This window comes from Anthonomus grandis, chromosome 10 (assembly GCF_022605725.1).
Source record: "Anthonomus grandis grandis chromosome 10, icAntGran1.3, whole genome shotgun sequence".
Taxonomy (NCBI): domain Eukaryota; kingdom Metazoa; phylum Arthropoda; class Insecta; order Coleoptera; family Curculionidae; genus Anthonomus; species Anthonomus grandis.
Window position 1 is genome coordinate 21,575,685 of NC_065555.1, and position 20,101 is coordinate 21,595,785.

The following is a 20,101-nucleotide window of genomic DNA, read 5'->3' on the forward strand; positions in this document are numbered from 1 at the left end:
AAATTTGTAAGCAACATAGTGAAAGCTATTGCCAATAATAAATTCAGAATTCGATACCTTTTTTTACTTTTATTTAATTATCTAATGCCTCTCTTACCATGTTGACACCAAACCGCTAATGCGCATTAACGAAATGCGAATTAAGATAAAACGCATGTGTAGACACCCGTAAACCATTTTTGTCTTTCTAATTCGCATGATTTTAAAACATTTTAAATATGTGGATGATCTCTCTGTAATGCGCATTAAGCTTCCGCGTATACGGGAGAAGATCCAAATTTGCATTAATTTTCAGCGCTGCCAACTAACAAAAATTTGAAAACGAGAAAAAATTTGCACTGTTAGCAATAAGAAACAGCTGATTAACCTTAACATTAAAACCTCTTCTTAAAACCATTATGTACACACATGCCTTTGCTCTAATTCGCGAGACATATCCTTAAACCATAATTAATTGTTTATATTATATTATAATATGCTTAGCTTAGGACTATTTTTATGTTTAAGGAATCACTTGTAATATATCGTTAATATCAATATAATGTTAAAGCCTCGGCTAATACCGTTGCTGTTCATATTTTTGTTCACCTAGTTTAAGGTCCTTTTGTATTAATAAATGTTTTTTAAAAGATCGTTCGTCGATATCTGACTTTAACTAGCGCTGCAAACAGGATATGGCAATTTTACCCTTTATCGATGGGCCATTGTGTAAAAGTGATGTGTGTCAAATCTTAATGCACTATCCATCAAGAATTTGAAGAAATCGACCAACCAACCCTAAGTACCGCAACTGGTACCGGTACTGCGACCCTTTTGGAGAAGACCTAGCCGAGTTTACTAAGCCGCCTACCGTGTTGTCAGGGACCTAGCTGATCTAACTGATGCCTTCCCACACACCTCATCTGTATTAGAACGATTCAAGCCACGCCTTCATAGGGACTCCTTTGGTTGTGAACCTCTACTTTGCAAGCTCTATGGGTCATACTTTGATTGCACTGTAAGGTTTTGTTTGAATTGGCATTATTTAACGTCTAGTCGATATCCGTCGCAAAAATTAAAAAACATATTAATACGAAATAGGGCATCTTTAGGACTAGAAGTTGAAAACGAAAACTCTAATACCTTAAGTAATCTATTAGATAACTTGACAGTGCTCGAGACTTTTTACTTACTAGACCAGATTTAGATTCATGGCCTTCAATTAAAGAGGTTCTAAGGCTAAAGTTCGGTGATCCTTTCACTTATAAAATTTTACGTCAACAATTACAATACTTTAAGATCAATAAAAATGAAAGCATATTATAATTTGTAGATAGACTCAAATCCTTTGCAAAAAGATTTTTTTTTCTAAATTACATTTCGAAGTCACAGATGTAAATGCAAAGTTAATTTTAATTAATCAAATAGGAAAAACTTCGGTTTTAATTCTGACAGCCAATTCGCCTGACATTGAAAACGATGTTAATGTTACAATGCCCTAATACACTTGATGCGTATACGCATGTAATGAACTATAATATGATTGAATCACAGGTAAATTTTACAAATCTGTCTAATGTACATAATAACCAATTTACTAATATTAATAATAATAATAACCATAATTCCTATGTAAAACAAAATTACTTTCAACGTCCCGTAAGATTACTACCCTACAATCAACCCTCCCTGACGTTCCCACTACAACAATTTTTCCAGTCAGCCCATACAAATACGACCTAGACCAGTTTAAATACATTATCCGACAAATGCTCAAGTTTTTGAACCAAGAAATGTTTTCGCTCCCCAAAATCATAATAAACCTAAATTAGACTAGGTTTATTATGATTTTGTGTTTTTTGAATGTTAATCTCCAAAACTGGACATTGAGACCAATACTAACTCTTATTCCGATGTGCCTAATATCGTAGATAACCAGCGAATTTTTTGAAGTAACAGCAATGAAAAACACTTATAAAGAAACCAAAAATATAAAAATTCCCTTGCTAGAAGAGCAAAGTATAAAAAACGAATTTAATATGAGAGTATTAAATTGGCATAACGATTTCAATGCCTTAATAGGATCAAAAGATCTTAAAAACTTTATATAAATTAAAAACTTTAGATAATCTCGGAAAATGCACATACTTCACGACCCTAAATTTCGCCCAAGGATTCCATCAAAGAGAAATGGACCTTGATTCTATCGAAAAAATGGCCTATAGCGTCAACAATTGTCATTTTAAATACCTCAGAATCCCTTCGGCCTCAAAAATGCATCCCTTACGTTTCAACGTATGATGGATAAGGTTTTCTGTGATTACTTATACAAATTTTGTTTTGTCCACATGGATGACATAGTCATTTAAGTCCCTATCTGAACACATAGATCATATACGTCAGATTTTTAAGAAAGTAAGGGAAACTAATCTCAAAATACAGCCTGATAAGTCAGAATTCCTGTGTAAAGAGGTAGCTTTCCTAGGACATCTTTACCTCCGAGGGAATAAAACCCAATCTTTCAAAAATTAAAGCAATCCAACGTCACCCGATATCAAGAAATCAATAAGAAATTAAAGCCTTTTTAAGGCTTTTAGGCTACTATCGCTGATTCATCAAAAATTTTGCCAAAATTACTTTTCCTTTAACGAGATGTCTACGAAAAAAATACCTAAATTGATAAGGAAAATTTAAAGTATAAAAAAATGCCTTTTCAAAATGCAAAGAACTTATATCTAATTCTCCTATCTTGCAATACCCCGATTTCACAAAACTCTTTAAACTCACCACTGACGCCTCCAACTTAGCTATAGGCAGTATGGATCTATCGCAAAACGAGCACCCAATTGCGTTTTTTTTTAAATCCTAGATTTGGCAGAAAAAAAAACTACTCAACTATAAAGAAAGAACTTTTCGCAATAGTGGACGCGACTAAACATTTTCGTCCATACTTATATGGCCAAAAATTCCTAATTGAAACTGACTTTGATTTGACTGAGTCTCTAGTTTGGCTTTCAAAAATTAGAGAGCTCAACTCCTAATCAATTCGTTGGAAAATAAAACTAAAGGAATACAATTTCGAAATTCACTATAAAAAAGGAAACGAGAATCTAGTAGCAGATGCTCTCTCCCGTATTAATCTTAACACTCTTAAAACAAGTGAAGCCGATTCACAGTCCAATGTCCCAAATGCTGACAATGCAGTCGCCAACTTATCCGATTTTGACTTAGCCGACTTTGTCCTTAATGAACAAATACCTAGAAGCTCAAAACATCTCAAACCCTGTTGACCCCGATTCTGACACCACTGCGCACTCCAGTAATGATATAGAAGGAAAGAATATCCCAATATCTAAATACAATAGTAAAATTAGTTTTTGCTAGCACTTGCGTTCTTGACGTAACTGACAAGACTTAACAAAAGGAAATTTTAGCGAATTACCACAAAAGTAACATAACGGTATAACAGAAACATATAACCATATTAAAAAAAATATTATTGGACTAAACTACAAGATTCGATAACTAATTTTATTAATTCATGTAAAATTTGCCTTCAAAATAAATATGAAAATTGCTCACGGATCTTATATAGAAGAAGTTGTTCCCCCTTTAGTAATAAGTCAATATCATATATAATATATACCCTTTAATATAAGTAGCCTTAAGTATTCGTTATCCCAATTAATTACCAATTTATTAATTATGCAACCCTCAAATCACAATTTTATTACCAGAATTTGCAAATATTGAAATTTAATCAGCTTGAGTCTATGCACAAAATCACCGACCTTAGCTTATTCGCGGGATATATAATGCAAGAGTTTAAAAATAATATTCACACGATTAACGAGAAGTCGAAAAACATATGTAATGACATTTCTAAATCAATTACCCAGTCTAATTTAATGTTAAATCTGCAAGTCAATATAACCAACTTAAATCATTTTTTTTTAAATATTAAGTATTTTATCTTTTGGACACTTATAAACTTTAGATCTCGAAATTTTAACCTTAAAACAAATCAATAAAATATAATAATACTTAAAAGTTCACTAGCCTAAAAATGCCCTATGGCTTATCAAGCATTTATCGGAATTAACATTAATTTGTAAAACCGGCCTTTTAATTTTAAATGAAATGGCAATTCTAGGAATCTTAATTCCTAGAATTAACCCATATTTGAACAAAATGTATGTAATTTAGAATTAGTTTATCCTGTGCCAAATAATGAATCAAAATTAATTATAAGTCCTAGTAAATACTATTGCAACGAACTATGGTATAGCCAATGCGAAGAAGTCAACTCGCAATAGATCTGCTCTGGATCAATTGCCAATGGATGTATTTTACCCAAAATTGTCAGTAAGCCACTGTTCTAAACAACTTTGGTGAAAGGTGCATACCTTAACCTATAGGAATGCTCGCATATTTTATACAAAAAGCCCTGAAACCATTCATAAAGATTGCTTCCAGTTTCAGATGATTATACTTCATGACTGAAACCTTATTCAAAGTCAATGTGACGAAATAATTAATCAACACAAATACTCATTAGCCACTCACAAATACTCATTATTAACAATATTTCAGTCATAATTCCAAAAAGTCCCAAGCACCAATATTTCAATCAATTTAGAAATTAGACATCTTCAAGATCCTAAGAAAATCTAAGAAGATATCATCAAACCAATACATTTCTATAACCTAGAACAACATGATTCAATGCACAATTATGTTCTTACCACAATATCAGTAATCCTTTTATGCTGTTTAGCATTAATCATCTACCATTAGCAAAAACAAGGAAGAAAGGAGGTCATCCCTTTGAAAATCCTGCAGAGGCTTGTCAATGAGGACGTTGATAGAACTAAGGGTGGAGGAGACATATTCTCAAATCAAAATTATTTGTTTATATTATATATATTATGCTTTGGTTAGGACTATTTATATATTTAAGGAATCGCTTGTAATATATCGTTAACATTGATATAGTGTCAAAGACTCGGCTAATACCGTTGCTGTTCATATTTTGTTCACCTAGTTTAGGGGCCTTTTGTGTTAATAAATGATTTTTAAACGACCGTTCGTCGATATCTGAATTTAATTCGCGTAAGCCGCTAATTTGCATTGTCACGTGTATCTTAATAATTAAGAAAACTTGCATATAGCTTTTTGTGAAAAAAAACTTAAATCTTTTTGGCTTAACCTCTATATTTTGTTTTTTTATGAATGTTACCAGTTTAAACTTACGTTTATACTTCTTGCTGTGCTTCTATCTAATTTTTTTTCTAAAACATTCTTGAGCATATCTAAAATATTTTGACCATTATTTAGATTGAATACTTTTTCTTAAAACCGTTTTTTGAATAATTTTATTTCTAATAGTTCATTCGAATTCGGCGGCTATTATCATCAAAACTACAGCTTCTGAAACAACATCTGGCAATTCTTCCTCCATTCTAAAAACCCTTTTTCAGGCTGTTCCATCTTGCCCATATGATGATAATATTCCTTATGCTTTTTCTCTGTAAAAACTAGGGATTATTAATGCTTTCTTTTTTAGATCTGCCCTTTTGGAATTTTTAAAAAAAGTCTATTCGTATTTTGGTGGATTGTAATAATATATGCCCTATTTAACTTGTTGATTATTTATCTGTATCAAATAACTGATATAAGAAATATCTTATATTATATAATATCGAAACAAAGGTAAGCAAATATGATGCTGGATTTATTAAGCTCCTTTATACCGGGTGTTGCGTCACCGAGCGGAACATAGGAAAACCCATGTTAATTTTAAGGGGGTCAATATTGGCTTCCCTGTACATTTTATAGAAAAAATGTAAGATAACTTTTTGAAGAGACCAATCTGGCAAACCCTTGTGCAAAGTTTCAAAAAATTTTAATAACCCTTTCGATACTGCTGTCATATATATATGTCAGATAATAAATTGACACATGGACGGCTGACCGATATATATGACATCATAATAAACACTCCCCTTAGACGACTGACATAAATATAGGACAAAGTTTAAAATTTTCTTTGCAGTATGAACGGCTGACCGATATATCGGTCATGATAACAGTACCTGGCATCCGAGCGACTGATATATATGACAGTAGCGGAAATATACGACAATTGCCGAAATAAGGGTTTGTTTGTTGTTATTTCGGTAGTGGTTTGTTCGGTGGTATTACTATTTGCGTTTAGTCGTAGCCGATCGATAGTTCTAGCCTGGACAACTTATCCCCGCTTCCATCGATACCTCACAACAGAAGCCGAAATCATGCGAGGCGACGACCGCATCGCGATGGCAAAAATTCCGCGCTGGGGCACATATTTTGCGTTGATTCGAAATAATATTTTACTGCAGTTATTATTGTAGTTTATAGTAAGATTACGCATTTAAAATTTTAAACTACCAAACTATTTTGATACTCGCTTTGAGTTTTAAAAAGAAAAGAATAAAAATTCGGTATTTAAATTAGGTGGGTAAATTGACAATTTTATTTTTAACTTACATTTTCAGTATCGATTTATCTGCGATAGGTGCCGGACGGTTAACTGCTGCGAAAGATAACGACGCGTATTTAAAATTACTTCGGTTTTTATAAAGAATAGTGGCTCTTTAAATAGGATTAAATTTAGCAGCAATTCTGTGAGTTGTATCTATTTCAATTTAAATAAAAACAATGATCACGCCGCTTACCCTCTCATGTTCTTAATATGATTGGGGGTGGCAATGTTAAAGGGGGAGGCGAAAAACCCCCCGATAAGCAAAATATTAAAGTAGTGGATATCACATATGTCGAAAAGAATAAAGATGTATCTATGCATGATTTAAGTTTTCAAAATCAATATAATTCAGGTGCAAAAAATATATTAGACGATAATTCCCAAGATAAAATTATATCAGAAAAAATAAATAACATTGATTTTAATCTAAGATATAGATTGAATAGTGAAGGCCCATTTATCATATATGTTGAGCATAAATACTTAAAATTAGCGAAAAACTCCTTAATCTAGGAGGAGACGAGAAATATATTAATCATATTAATCCAGTAGGTCGTAATAGGGTACAGATTGTTTGTCAATCTGCTTTAGGTGCAAACAAAGTTGTAGTTAACCCAGTATTTAAAGTAAATGATTTAGTTGCTTATATTAATAATAATAATAATAATCTTTATTTAGCATAAATAGCTACATACAAAAACAAAAATTTCCCAAAAAAATAAATAAATAAAGATACATATATCAATAATGTTCATAAAGCTAATTCAACAACATATTTAGTCAGCAAGAGTACATATATAAATAAGCAATAAATGACAAATGCTGTGTTTCCCGATACCCGACACTTGCAACGCCCCGGTTTTACCAGGAACAGCAGCATCCCGGTTAATCCAAGGAATACCGCAATATTCCGGTCCGTCTAAACATTGCTATGTCGGCGACCTAAGCACCCCGCCACCAAAACTGGTTCAGAAATTTTTTTTAAAAATTACCACATACATAAACCTAAAGCGCTCTTACTAACTTTACAATAATATTATTAATTAAATAATTATTAATATACCCTTATAAATTAATCCATATACGCTTATTGTGTAAAAAACATAATATACATATGCACTTGAGGTTACTATTAACATGTGGATCTAAAAAAAACAATTGATGTAATCAAAATTTGCAGTGCTCGCAAATAACCATAAAATGTTACGCCAATAGGTGAATCTCGGTCATGAGGTTAATTACCTATGGGCTGGTGAAATTGATCGAATACAGGGTGTCCTGGTTTTTTTGGAGAGACCATGTCAAATCCCGGTTGTTCCATGGATAACAAACACAGCTCTTCTGCCAACCACAAACACCTCATCATTGTTCTCGCTTCACTACAATATTTATCTGCACATATATTTACTATAATAATTCAAGCCATATACTTAAATTAAACTTAAAATAAGTGTTAAACTAAAATAGTGATCCTAAACAACATATTATAAGAGATAAACAAAATGAAAATAAAAAAAACAATTAGGTAAAGGTAACAAAAATCCTAGGACAATATACAGTAGCGGCCAAATGTAGAGAAACTTTTAATTTTTTAAAAAATTAATTAATAGGTTAAATAAAAAGTTTTAATTTCATCACTAAATCATTGGGTACCTTAAGTTACTTATAATGATATAAAAATAAACACATTCTTTAACACATGACGAAAATACCAAAATATTTTTCATTTTTTTGCGGCCATAAGTAGAGAAACTTTTTTTCCGATCATTCCTAAACAAACAGTTTTTGAATAAAGAGAATAATATTTTAGTCGTGTGTTAGTATTAGTCGAGTAAGATGCCACGAGGTATTCATTTGTCAGTTCAGTTAAAAGAACTAATTATAAAAAAATATCAAGATGGATTGAAACAAAATCAAATTGCAATTGATTTAAAGCTTAATAAAAGTGTTATATCTAAACAAATCAAGATGTACAAAGAACGTGGAGGTTCTTTAATTAAACCTAAGACCGGAAGGCCGCGAAAGACTACTCCTTCAGATGATAAAGTAATAAGAAGATGTTCCCAAAAAAATCCTTTCTTTACTGCCGTGGATATTAAGAAAGGAAACCCTTCCATTTCACTATCCATCCGTTCCATAAGAAGACGCTTAGGCGAAGGAAACCTCCAAGCCAGACGACCGGCAAAGAAACCATTCATTTCCAAGAAAAATCGGCATGCTCGTTTAAAATTTGCTAGAGAACATTCCACTTGGACTTATAACCAATGGAAAAACATACTTTGGTCCGATGAAAGTAAATTTAATTTATTTGGGTCGGATGGAATAAAGTATGTAAGGCGTCCCCCACATCAAAGATTCAATCCTAAATACACTAGGCCAACCATAAAACATGGTGGAGGTAATGTCATGGTATGGGGTTCTTTTTCTGGGCATGGACTAGGTCCGCTAATAAAAGTTGAGGGTATTATGGACAGATATCAATATTTACAGATCCTCAAGAATCATATGATACCTTACGCCGAAGAAAACCTTCCACTAATTTGGAAATTTCAACAGGATAATGATCCTAAACATACAGCTAAAATTGTTAAAGATTTTTTTGCGGAGGAACAGCTCAACGTTTTAGCCTGGCCTCCACAAAGCCTAGACTTAAATCCCATTGAAAACCTATGGGAACAATTGGAGTTAGATGTTAGGCGTAAATATCCCGAAAAATTTAAAAACAAAGAAGAACTGTTTTGCGCATTATCGCAGGCCTGGCAGGAAATACCAGAAGAAAAAATTGTAAAATTGTTGAAGTCGATGCCCAGAAGATGTGCAGAAGTTATTAAAAACAAAGGTTTTGCTACCAAATATTAGGTTTATTTTAAGTATTTGTAATATTTTGCTTAAGTTTCTCTACTTTTGACCGCTTAAAAAATAAAAAAAAAATTTTTTGTGGGTTTATAAATAATTTTCTTATACACTAGTTATTTATTTTTTATGTTGTATTTGTGTTCCACCTAAAACAATAAAATATATTTTTAAAAAGTAATCTATCAATATTTTTTTAAAAATAATCAAAAGTTTCTCTACTTTTGGCCGCTACTGTATGTGCCCTAACCAGCCTTTTAAAATTATTTACAGAATCACAGTCTCTTATGCTGGTTGGTAATCTGTTAAAATCTTGTAAGCCTCTCTGTAGGACAGAATTTAACATCTGGTTAGAGTTACACCTATCGATTAGTATGAAATTGTTACAGTTTCGAGTTTGATAATGATGAACATCTCTAAAAAACTTCACCTTCTTACAAATATATGGTGGTAACATATTATTTTTAACTTTATACAAAAAAACATAGATGCTAAACATAATTTTTTGTTTAACAGACAACATATTCAGAACGTTATGCATCATTACGATTGGGGTATATCTATTGCATTTCAAAATAGTTCTCATTGCCCTGTTCTGTACAAGCTGTAACTGTTCAATTTTAAAGTTTGGTAAATTGTATAAAATTGTTGAGCAAAATTCAAGATGCGGAGCTGCAATGCTATTATACAGTAATAGTTTTGTAGCCATTGATAATTGTTTTCCTACTCTTGCAATGAAACCAATTTTTTTGGAAAATTTTCTAGTTATGTAATCAGCGTGTGCATAAAAATTTAAGTTACAATCAAATATTACTCCCAAGTATTTAATTTGACTCTCATATTTTATCTTTTCATTATTTACCATAATGTTAATATCTTTCACATTGATGTGCATTAATTTGCTCTTTTTCCCAAATAAACATAATTTCGATTTTGATGTATTTAAACAAAGACTATTACTGCAAAGCCATTTAAATAAATTAGATAAATCATTATTAAGAATTATTTGCATTTCATTTAGATCCCTCCCGATTAAATAAATCATAGTGTCGTCAGCAAAAAGCTCTATTTTACAACCACTTATAACATTGACGATATCATTAATATATAACAGAAATAACAGGGGACCTTAAACAGTTCCCTGAGGTACTCCATATTCATTTATTAGTAATTCTGACACACTGTTTTTAAACTTGACTTTTTGTGACCTGTTTTGTAAGTAAGATTTAAACCACATTAAAACTTTATGTTTAATACCCATCTTTTCCATTTTTTTCAACAGATTAGCTCTATTTACAGTCTCGAATGCTCTCTTAAAATCGAGAAACACCGCCAGAACAAAGTTGCCCTTATCCAGTTCTTTCAAGAAGGTATCGCATATATTAATTACAGCAGATTCACATGAGTGACGCTCACGAAAACCTGATTGATTTATCACGAAAATGTCGTTAGAATCACAGTATTCTTGTAGTTGTTCTTTTACAGCAATTTCTAACACTTTCTCATAAACCTCCATAGTATTTATTGGTCTAAACTCATTGTGGGAAATAGTATTTAGTACTTTTGGTACAGGGATTATTGTTGACACTTTCCAAGCCTCTGGAAATACTCTGCTTGAGAGTGATGTATTTACTATATTTAAAAGTCGATTTCCAGCCACACTACATACGTCACACAAAACCTTTTTTGAAATTCCATTTTCTCCGCCTCCGACATTCTTCATGCTTTTCAGAATTATCTTTAATTGAGTTAGGGATATTTCTTTAAAATTTGAGAACTCTGGATATTGAATATTAGGGGGATTGACAAAGGTGTCATAAGAGAGAGAATGGTTTGGAATACTATTGATAATATCAATTATACTATTTATAAAATATTTATTTAACTTTGTTGCAATTTGAAATTCATTTGAAATCATTTGGTCATCAAATTTAATTTCGTTTGGCAATAAAATATTTTTTCCAGGAAGTAACTTTTTGAGGTTTTTCCACATTTCACGCGGATTTTTTTTATTTTCATCAATAACTTCTCTAAAATATTTATCTTTTTCATTTTTAATTTGATTAACAATTAAGTTTCGTACTCTTTTGTATTCCCTCCATACTCCATCATCTTTTTCTACAACAGCCCTAACATATAACTTATCTCTTACATTCATTCTCTCACGGATATCAAACGTAATCCAATCTTTTTGCAAATATTTCTGTTTTAGAACAATGGTTTTATTTGGGCACATAGAATTTAATATATTTGTGATACTATCAACAAAAATACTTGCCAAAATATTCACATCCGCATCATATACCTTCATATTTAATACAAAAAAAGGTCTTATCAGAGGAGTAGATACTTCATATTCGGAAGAAAGTCTATTTAGTGCTATTAAGTCTTTAATCCCTATAAAATCACTGCAAAGAAGATACAAAAATATTTTAAATGATGAAGGTAAAACGGTTAGGGTTCCTAAACAACAAATTTTTGTAACTTTTGATAATCTTCAACTGCCTCAATATATATATATTTACAAACTAAGATATGAAGTAGAAACGTGGTACAGTCCAGTTACGATATGTTTTAACTGCCTTAATTTTGGACATACAAATAAACAATGCCGAGGAAAGAAACGATAAAAATTGCTCAGTAATTATAACAGACAATGAATGTACAAATTGCAATATCTTTTGCATCCACTGTAAATCAATTGTCAATCAACATTCTTCAACTAGCAAACAATGTCAAAAATACCAAAGACAAAAAAAAGTCAAAGAAGCCATGGCCAATTTAAACATTTCATTTAAAGAAGCCGAAAAAATCATCGAAATGCCCTCGTATTCAAGTCTAGTGCAAAAAAATAAATTTGCACCTTTATTAACTATCAATCAAGACAATTTTCCTGAATTACTCAACAAATACAATCACAAAAATGCCCACAATATTAACAGTATATCACTTTCGCAACCTACTCCTTCTAAAAACATAAATAATCCATCATTTTACTCCCAGCCAATTACTGACAATAGTAATTCAAATAAAAAACGGCGGGTTCAGGATAGAAGCCCTAATTATGAACCTATTCGAAGTGATTTTGACTGGTCTTATACCGGTTCCCCTTTAATTGAAATAAATCAAAAACAACCTAAAGAAAATTTAAAACAACTGAAACAAAAAATACATGAAAACATTAAAAATGGATTAAGTCAATCTCTCAATTCTAACAACATTACTAATATTCCAGAAATTCTTAAATGTGTTAGTGATATTTTAAACGATACTCTAGTTAATATTATTGATGAAATATGGCTAATAAAAGACAACAACTAAATATAATACAGTGGAATGCTAGATCTGCTTACTCTAATCATAACCATTTAAAAAACCTTATTATTGACACCAAGTGTACAGACGCTATACTATTATGTGAAACTTGGTATAAGCCAGAATATAAAATTCGATTTAAAGGGTATAATATCATAAGAAAAGATAGGGTTCAAGGTAAGGGCGGAGTAGCAATTTTTCTTAAAAATTCAATACCTTATAAAATAATTGACTTTGTAAATTTAACAAATAATAAACTAGAATTGTGTGGAGTTAACATTATGTTTAACAAAAAGGAAATCTCGTTAGTATCTATTTATCGACCTCCCAATGTTCAGGTATCTACTTCCGACTACGAACGAATATTCTCACAATTAAAGGAGCATTGTATTATAGGTGGGGATTTCAATGCCCATCATATAGCATGGGGTTCTAATACCTCTAATAATTTTGGTACTACACTAATTAACTCCTTAGATAATTTTCAGAATTTACTTATTAGGAATCAAGGGCAAACAACCAGAGTTGGTGGTCCTAATCAGTCTGATTCTGCTATTGATGTTACTATTATTTCATCCAATCTGATTCAAAATTCAGATTGGAAGATACTTCAGGATTCATATGGTTCAGACCATCTCCCAATTGTCTTGAATTTAAATAACTTTAACGTTAACAATACTAATAATTCTATACAACATTTGGGTTGGAAACTTACACAAGCTAACTGGAATAACTATAGACACGAAATTGATTACAAAATGTCTTGTATAACAAATAAACCTGAATACGCTCATGAAATTATTGAACTTATTTCTAATATAATAACAGAAGTTGCTAATAAAATTTTCCCCAAAAGAAAAGCACAAAATAATAAGTATTATATTCCCTGGTGGGATGAAGAATGTCAAAACCTTTCAAATAAACGTAAACATATTTATAACTTTTACCGTAAAAATAATAATTTAGAAAATTACATATCATATAAAAAAATATCGGCTAAGTGCAAACTATACTTTAAAAAGAAATCTAAAGAGAGCTGGATTAACTTTTGTAGTAGTCTTAATGCTCAAAGCTCTCCAACAAAAATTTGGAATAGGGTAAACTGCATCCGGAAATTTTTGGTTGACAGTAATATAATGCCAGCAACTAATGATATTGCTGATGAATTTTTAAATAAAGTAGCACCTATTTCGGTTTACCAAGATATCCCAAGAAAACAATCGGATAAAAACCATTATTTAAGCCAACCAATTTCATTTTCAGAATTTAACTTTCATCTTAAAAGACATAAAGATACAAGTCCTGGTCCCTACAATATCACATACAGCATGTTGCTAAATCTTCCTAATTCTGCCAAACAATTGTTAATTAAAGCCTTTAATAGTGTTATTATTGATGGAGAAATTATTAATTCCAAGTCAGCAATAGTTTTAATTAATAAGCCGGGTAAACCTGATGAATTCAGACCAATAACTTTGTCCTCATGTATTAATAAAACTCTTGAGCGAATTTTAAAAAGTCGTCTGGAGTGGCGGTGTGAGTCCAAATGCATCTTTCCGACCCATTAGTTTGGCTTTAGTAGGGGTAAGAGTGTTAACGATTGCTTAGCACATCATGTTTCAGACATACAACAAACATACTTAGAAAATAGTTATTTGGGAGCATTATTTCTTGATATTCAAAGTGCTTATGAAAATGTTAATCTTTATATCCTGTTAGAAAAGCTTATTGGTTTAGGTGTTCCTGAAGGGTTCGCTCATAATCTTATTAATTTATTTACAAACAGAAATATTACCATAAAAACTAGTTATAATACAACAGATTATAGGACAACATCTGCAGGCCTACCTCAAGGTTCGGTCTTAAGCCCCTTACTTTTTAATCTTTATACAGCTGATTTTCACAAGCTTCAAATAAGATCTAAAATATTGCAATTTGCAGACGATTTTTGTATTTATTGTACAGCATACGATATGCCAGCTTGTAAAAAGAATCTTAACCATGTTATGTATATTTGTAATAAATATTTTCCAAGCAATGGATTTAGTATTTCTAGCAAAAAATCAGCGTTAGTAATTTTCACACGACACAATCTACAAATACAAAATCAAATAATTTTAAGTAATATTACCCTTCCATGGATAAAAGAACTAAAATACCTTGGTGTATATTTAGACCAAAAATTGACATGGAATACCCATATAAATTATACCTTACAAAAAGCTGAAAAGAGCTTGAATATTTTAAAATCAGTCACTGCCCGAAAATGGGGCTCTGATCTTAAGACATCTTTAATGTTCTATTGAGCATTTACTAGATCGTTGCTGGATAACGGCTCAATTTTTTATGGTTCTGCTACTAAAACGAGACTACTAAAGGTTGATCGTATACAATATAGAGCTTTAAGATTAGTCACAGGCGCCTTAAGATCCACGCCGATTGAAGCATTACTGGCAGAGACTAATGAGCTACCATTAGAGATAAGACGAAAAACTTTAGCAGAAAAACTTTTGATTAAAAATGTGCAATATCGGCATAACCCACTAATAGCTAAAATTCACAAACTGGGTATGTCTAATTTAACTAATAAATATTGGTTGAATAAAAACAGTCCTCCATTGGCTGAAGCTTATACTGAAACAAAATACCTCCATCAATTCATTAATGAAACAAATATACTATGGATGTACGAATTAGCTTTTGGGGTTAATTTTTTTGACCCCACAATAATATTTCCTACATTTACGAACTGTCATAAGGCCAATCAAACTATTCTTAGTCAAATATTTCTAAGTAATTTTGAAATTTACTCAAAATATCCTTCTTTGAGTAAATTTCAAAATTACTTAGAAATATACACAGATGGATCAAAAGCTGCTGATGGTACAGGTTGTGCCTTTATTATTCCGAAAATTAATATTAAAAGAAAATACAAGTGTGAGGATTATGCTTCTATTTTTACTGCAGAGGCATTAGCAATATTAAGGGCCCTGGAATTTAGTAGTGATGTTAATATAATTTCAAACTTTTTAATACTTTCTGATTCAAAATCAGTTTTGCAATCACTAAAAAATGGACATAATTTTAAACACCCAGTTATTTTTAAGATTCGAGAGGCTATCAGTAATCTTGATAAACATAATATTAAGGTAGCATTCATTTGGTTAAAAGGACACACAGGATTGCTAGGAAATGAATTGGCAGATAAAGAGGCCAAGGAAGCAATTAAGACAGATAGGATTCTTTCCAAAGTACACTTTAGTGATATAGTTCCAATTATCCGAAAGAGATCTTCAGAAACTTGGAAAAGAAAATATCTTGCATATTTAGCAAATACTTCAAATACATACACTTCAATAAAAGCGTCCCTTAGCAGTTATAGTATGGTTTCCAAATGTAACTTTCGAAGATATTTGACAACATCTTTCTTCAGATTTCTAGTGGGTCATGGTAATTTTAATAAATATTTACATAAATTAGGAATAAATGACTCATATATATGTAACTGTGACAACCAGTCAATTGATGATTTGAACCATATTTTATTTGAATGTAAAAATAATATGGACGCAGTGATGTTTCTGCATAATAAATTGAAAGAGCTTGGCTTGCTTCCTATGTGTCATACTTCACTTATGGCAAACGTAATTGCCGACGATAGAATGGAGTCTATTTTCATAACATTTTTGAAATTGTCCAAAAGGAAAATATAACTTGAACGTATATGCACTAGTTAATAATTTTAGTTACTTAGAGATCCCTTTGTTTTTTCCCTATTGTTTACCTACCTATCCGAGCCCCCCTATGTTCTGTTTTAAAAAATGTCCTGCATTGGCTCTAGGACGAGAAGCGTGTGACCCTGTCTAAGATCCCTAGTATTAATATTTCTTGCACTATTCCTTTTTTTGTACTCTTTTTATTAGATACAATGTCATACTACCCAATAGTATAATTATTTAAATACTATATTAGCAACCTGTTCTATTATGAATGAGTTCCTATATTGGAACACGTGGCTAAATGTGCCAAGCACAAGGCCAAAAAACGAAAAAAAAAAAAACTTACATTTTAAAATCTTAATTTTATTTAGAATAATGCCTACCGCTTACTGCATTCCTGTTTAAGCTCAGAAAAAATTAAAATGGATTTTAAATTTTTTTTTGGTTTTTTTTTAATTATCTTCGGAATCATTAAAATTTTCGATTTTTTAAATAAGCAACAAAAATTTGGCGTAGGTACCTACCTAATTTTGTTTTCGGCATTAATATTTTTACGAAAAAGTAATACAGCAATGCAAAAACTTTCGCATAGCAACCAAGATAACCCACAAAAGTGTCAAGAATAAGTTTTTGAAAATTTGTTTTTTTTTTTTAATAATCTTCAAAACCACATAAAATATAATATATATATTTTTTTATATGGCATATTCTTTTACAAGTAAATAATGTGCAACTTTGGGGTAAATTATCCATTTTCGTATTTTGAGGGTAGACGAATTTGAAACACCGTTTATGTATATTTTTCCAATAAAAAAAATAAAAAAAAATATTTAAAACATTTATCATATACCTAAAAATACGTAATAATAAAAAAAAATTATTATCTCGTAAAATGTAAAATGTAAAATGTAAAAATTATTAGGTCCCGCGGTATCTCCACTTAGTCGTTTCACTGTACGGCGCGCGCCACCAAATCTCGGCTTCAATGTTGACGCCACGAAACCAGTATCACGGCTAGAACTCTCGATCGGCTACGGTTTAGTTGAGTTTTTATAGTGTGCATAGGCGGTTATAATGTCGTCCGAACAGCAACCAGGTCCATCAAGATCGAAAAGATTCCGAGCGGAGGAAAATGGCGGCGCTAATTTGGAAAATTATTGCACTATAAGTGCAAAATATAAAAGACTTGTTACGTGAGTTATCTGATAAGGACAGTGACGATGATCCATTTATGGATAGTGGAAGTGAATACTTGGCAAGCGAAACTGAGAGTGATGACAGCATGGAGTACGAGGTAAGGGATGCAGACGACCAGCTTGGTAAACAGCAGGAAGATGATGAACAGAATTTACAAGAACAGGAAAATATTTCTGATATGCCCGACTACAGCGATATCACATTTAAATGGACCAATTTAAATTTTGAACCAAGCTTCGTGAATTCGATATGGTAAATAGTGGAGTAAAAAATCAGACGTTGACCAAAAATTCGCCAGAATTAGATTTTTTTTTTATCTTTTTACTGAAGATACTGCTCTATATGTTATCCAAGAGACCAATAGATATGCAGATCAACAGAAAGAAAAAAACTGGAAAGCACTTAATTTAAATGATTTTTTTACTTTTATTGCTCTCAATGCTAATGCCCAGAAAAAAAAAATTAGAAGTAAAGGAATATTGGTCCTTGGATCCCTTGCTATTTTCTCCTGTTTTTAGAAAACACATCTCAAGAGACAGATATTTCAGATCCTAAGAAATTTGCATTTTCCCAATAATGAAGAACAAGACACAACAAATCGTTTGTTTAAAGTTGAAAAGGTTCTAGAGCTTATTAAACAAAAATTTAAATCAGAATTTTATCCATTTCAAAACCTAGTTGTTGATGAAAGTATGGTGCTTTTTAAGCGAAGACTTAGCTTTAAACAATTTATTCGAACCAAGCGCCACCGCTTTGGTATTAAACTTTATGTTTTGTGTGACTGCGAGACTGGATACCTTCTCGATTTTATTGTTTATATTGGGAAGGACACTTACGTTTCAGAACAAAACATTCCAGGTTTAGGAATTTCTGGAAATATTGTTGTCCAGATTCTTCAGCTTTATCAAGAGAAAGGTCATTCGGTCTTTACTGATAACTTTTATAGCAGTCCTGCACTTTCAAGCTACTTATTTGATTATAAAACCAATTCCTGTGGCACTGTAAGGTTTAATAGATTGCACATGCCTGTATTTAATGAAAAACTAAGTAAAGGAGACATTGCCTGGAGGAGTTCGGACAAGTGTCTCGTTTTAAAATGGAAGGACCGGCGAGAAGTAACAATGATAACCACAATGCATAAAAATGAAATGGTTACTCTTGACAAAATCGACAGGTCTACAAAAGAACACGTCAAAAAACCCTTGTGTGTGGTTCAGTATAATGCAAACATGGGAGCAGTAGATCGTTCTGATATGATGATGAGCAGCATTGATTGTCTACATAAGACCGTTAAATGGTACCGAAAATTGTTTGTTCATAGCTTAGACATTTGTATGCTGAATGCTCATGCTATGTACTCCACAAAGCAAACCACTCAAATTTCGCTAGCCAAGTTCCAGTTGAATGTTATTCGCCAAATGTTTCTAAGGTTAGTAGTGTTTGTTTCTCGTTCTTACACTATTACGTTCACTATTTTAGCTAAATATTTTGAAATTTTTAGGTATAGGTACGAGAAGAAACCAACAGTGATGTACACTGAAATAAATTTCAGATTAAGAGAGCGACATTTTCCAAACTTAGTGCCAGGTACTGAAAAACTCAAAACAGCTCAAAGAAGATGTGTTGTATGTTCACAAACCACTTTAGGCCAAAAAAAGAGAAAGGCTTCCAGATATATGTGCAGGGAGTGTAACGTAGATTTGTGCATAGTTCCATGTTTCGAGGTTTATCATACAAAAGTCAAATATTAAATTTCGGACTAAAAGAAGCAATGTCCTATAGAATTTGGAAAAATTTTAGTTCTTTTATGTATTTTTTGCATTCATATCAAGAATTTTTGTATGCTTTTCTTTTCGTAATAAATATTTAAATGTTTTCAATATGTTTTATTATTAAATCGATTAAAAAAATAATAATAAAAATATAGAAACATTTCTATTATGATATAATCTATATATATGACAGCCACCTGATATATATCCGCCACAGTGAAAGGCAGCCGTCCATACGTTATAATAGGTAGTAAACAGGTCAGTACTAAAAGAGAATCTTGAATTATTCAATTATAAATGTAATTGCAAAATTAGCAAATTTTCGGTTCAGGTAAAACCAAACGGGCACCAGTAAAATGAATATTGTCACCGACGTAAGGAAAAGTGTCAATAAATCAGTGACAGTCGATATTTGAAAACAAGTATGAATTATTCAATCGACGAAAAAATAGCCATAATTAAGTGGCATTATGCGGGAAACAGTTTTAGAGCAGTATCTGAAATGTTTTCAGTTTATTTCTCCACCAAGCCCATTTGGTCTGGTCCATTTTAACTATTAAACGTATTGTCAATAAGTTCGAGTCCAAAGGTACCGTAATAAATAATTGTAAATGTTCAACTCAGGATATCGAAAATAGAGCCGAAGAAAGAGAGAACAGAGATCTTAATATTCTAATGAGTGTGGAGGAAAACAAGATTGTTAGTACAAGGGTTATTCGTATAAATTCGAAAAACATCAAGAG

At 31.6% G+C, this 20,101-nt stretch overlaps 1 protein-coding gene across 3 annotated transcripts in view; it reads left to right on the forward strand.

Annotated features, from left to right (window-relative positions):
- LOC126741170 (piezo-type mechanosensitive ion channel component-like) overlaps nucleotides 1-20,101 on the forward strand; it is a 213,716-nt gene that overhangs the window by 42,581 nt on the left and 151,034 nt on the right. For all 3 annotated transcript variants that reach the window (XM_050447517.1, XM_050447518.1, XM_050447519.1), the window contains one exon: nucleotides 5,546-5,691. In XM_050447517.1, the coding sequence (XP_050303474.1) occupies nucleotides 5,546-5,691 (146 nt within the window). The remainder of the gene's footprint in view (nucleotides 1-5,545; nucleotides 5,692-20,101) is intronic.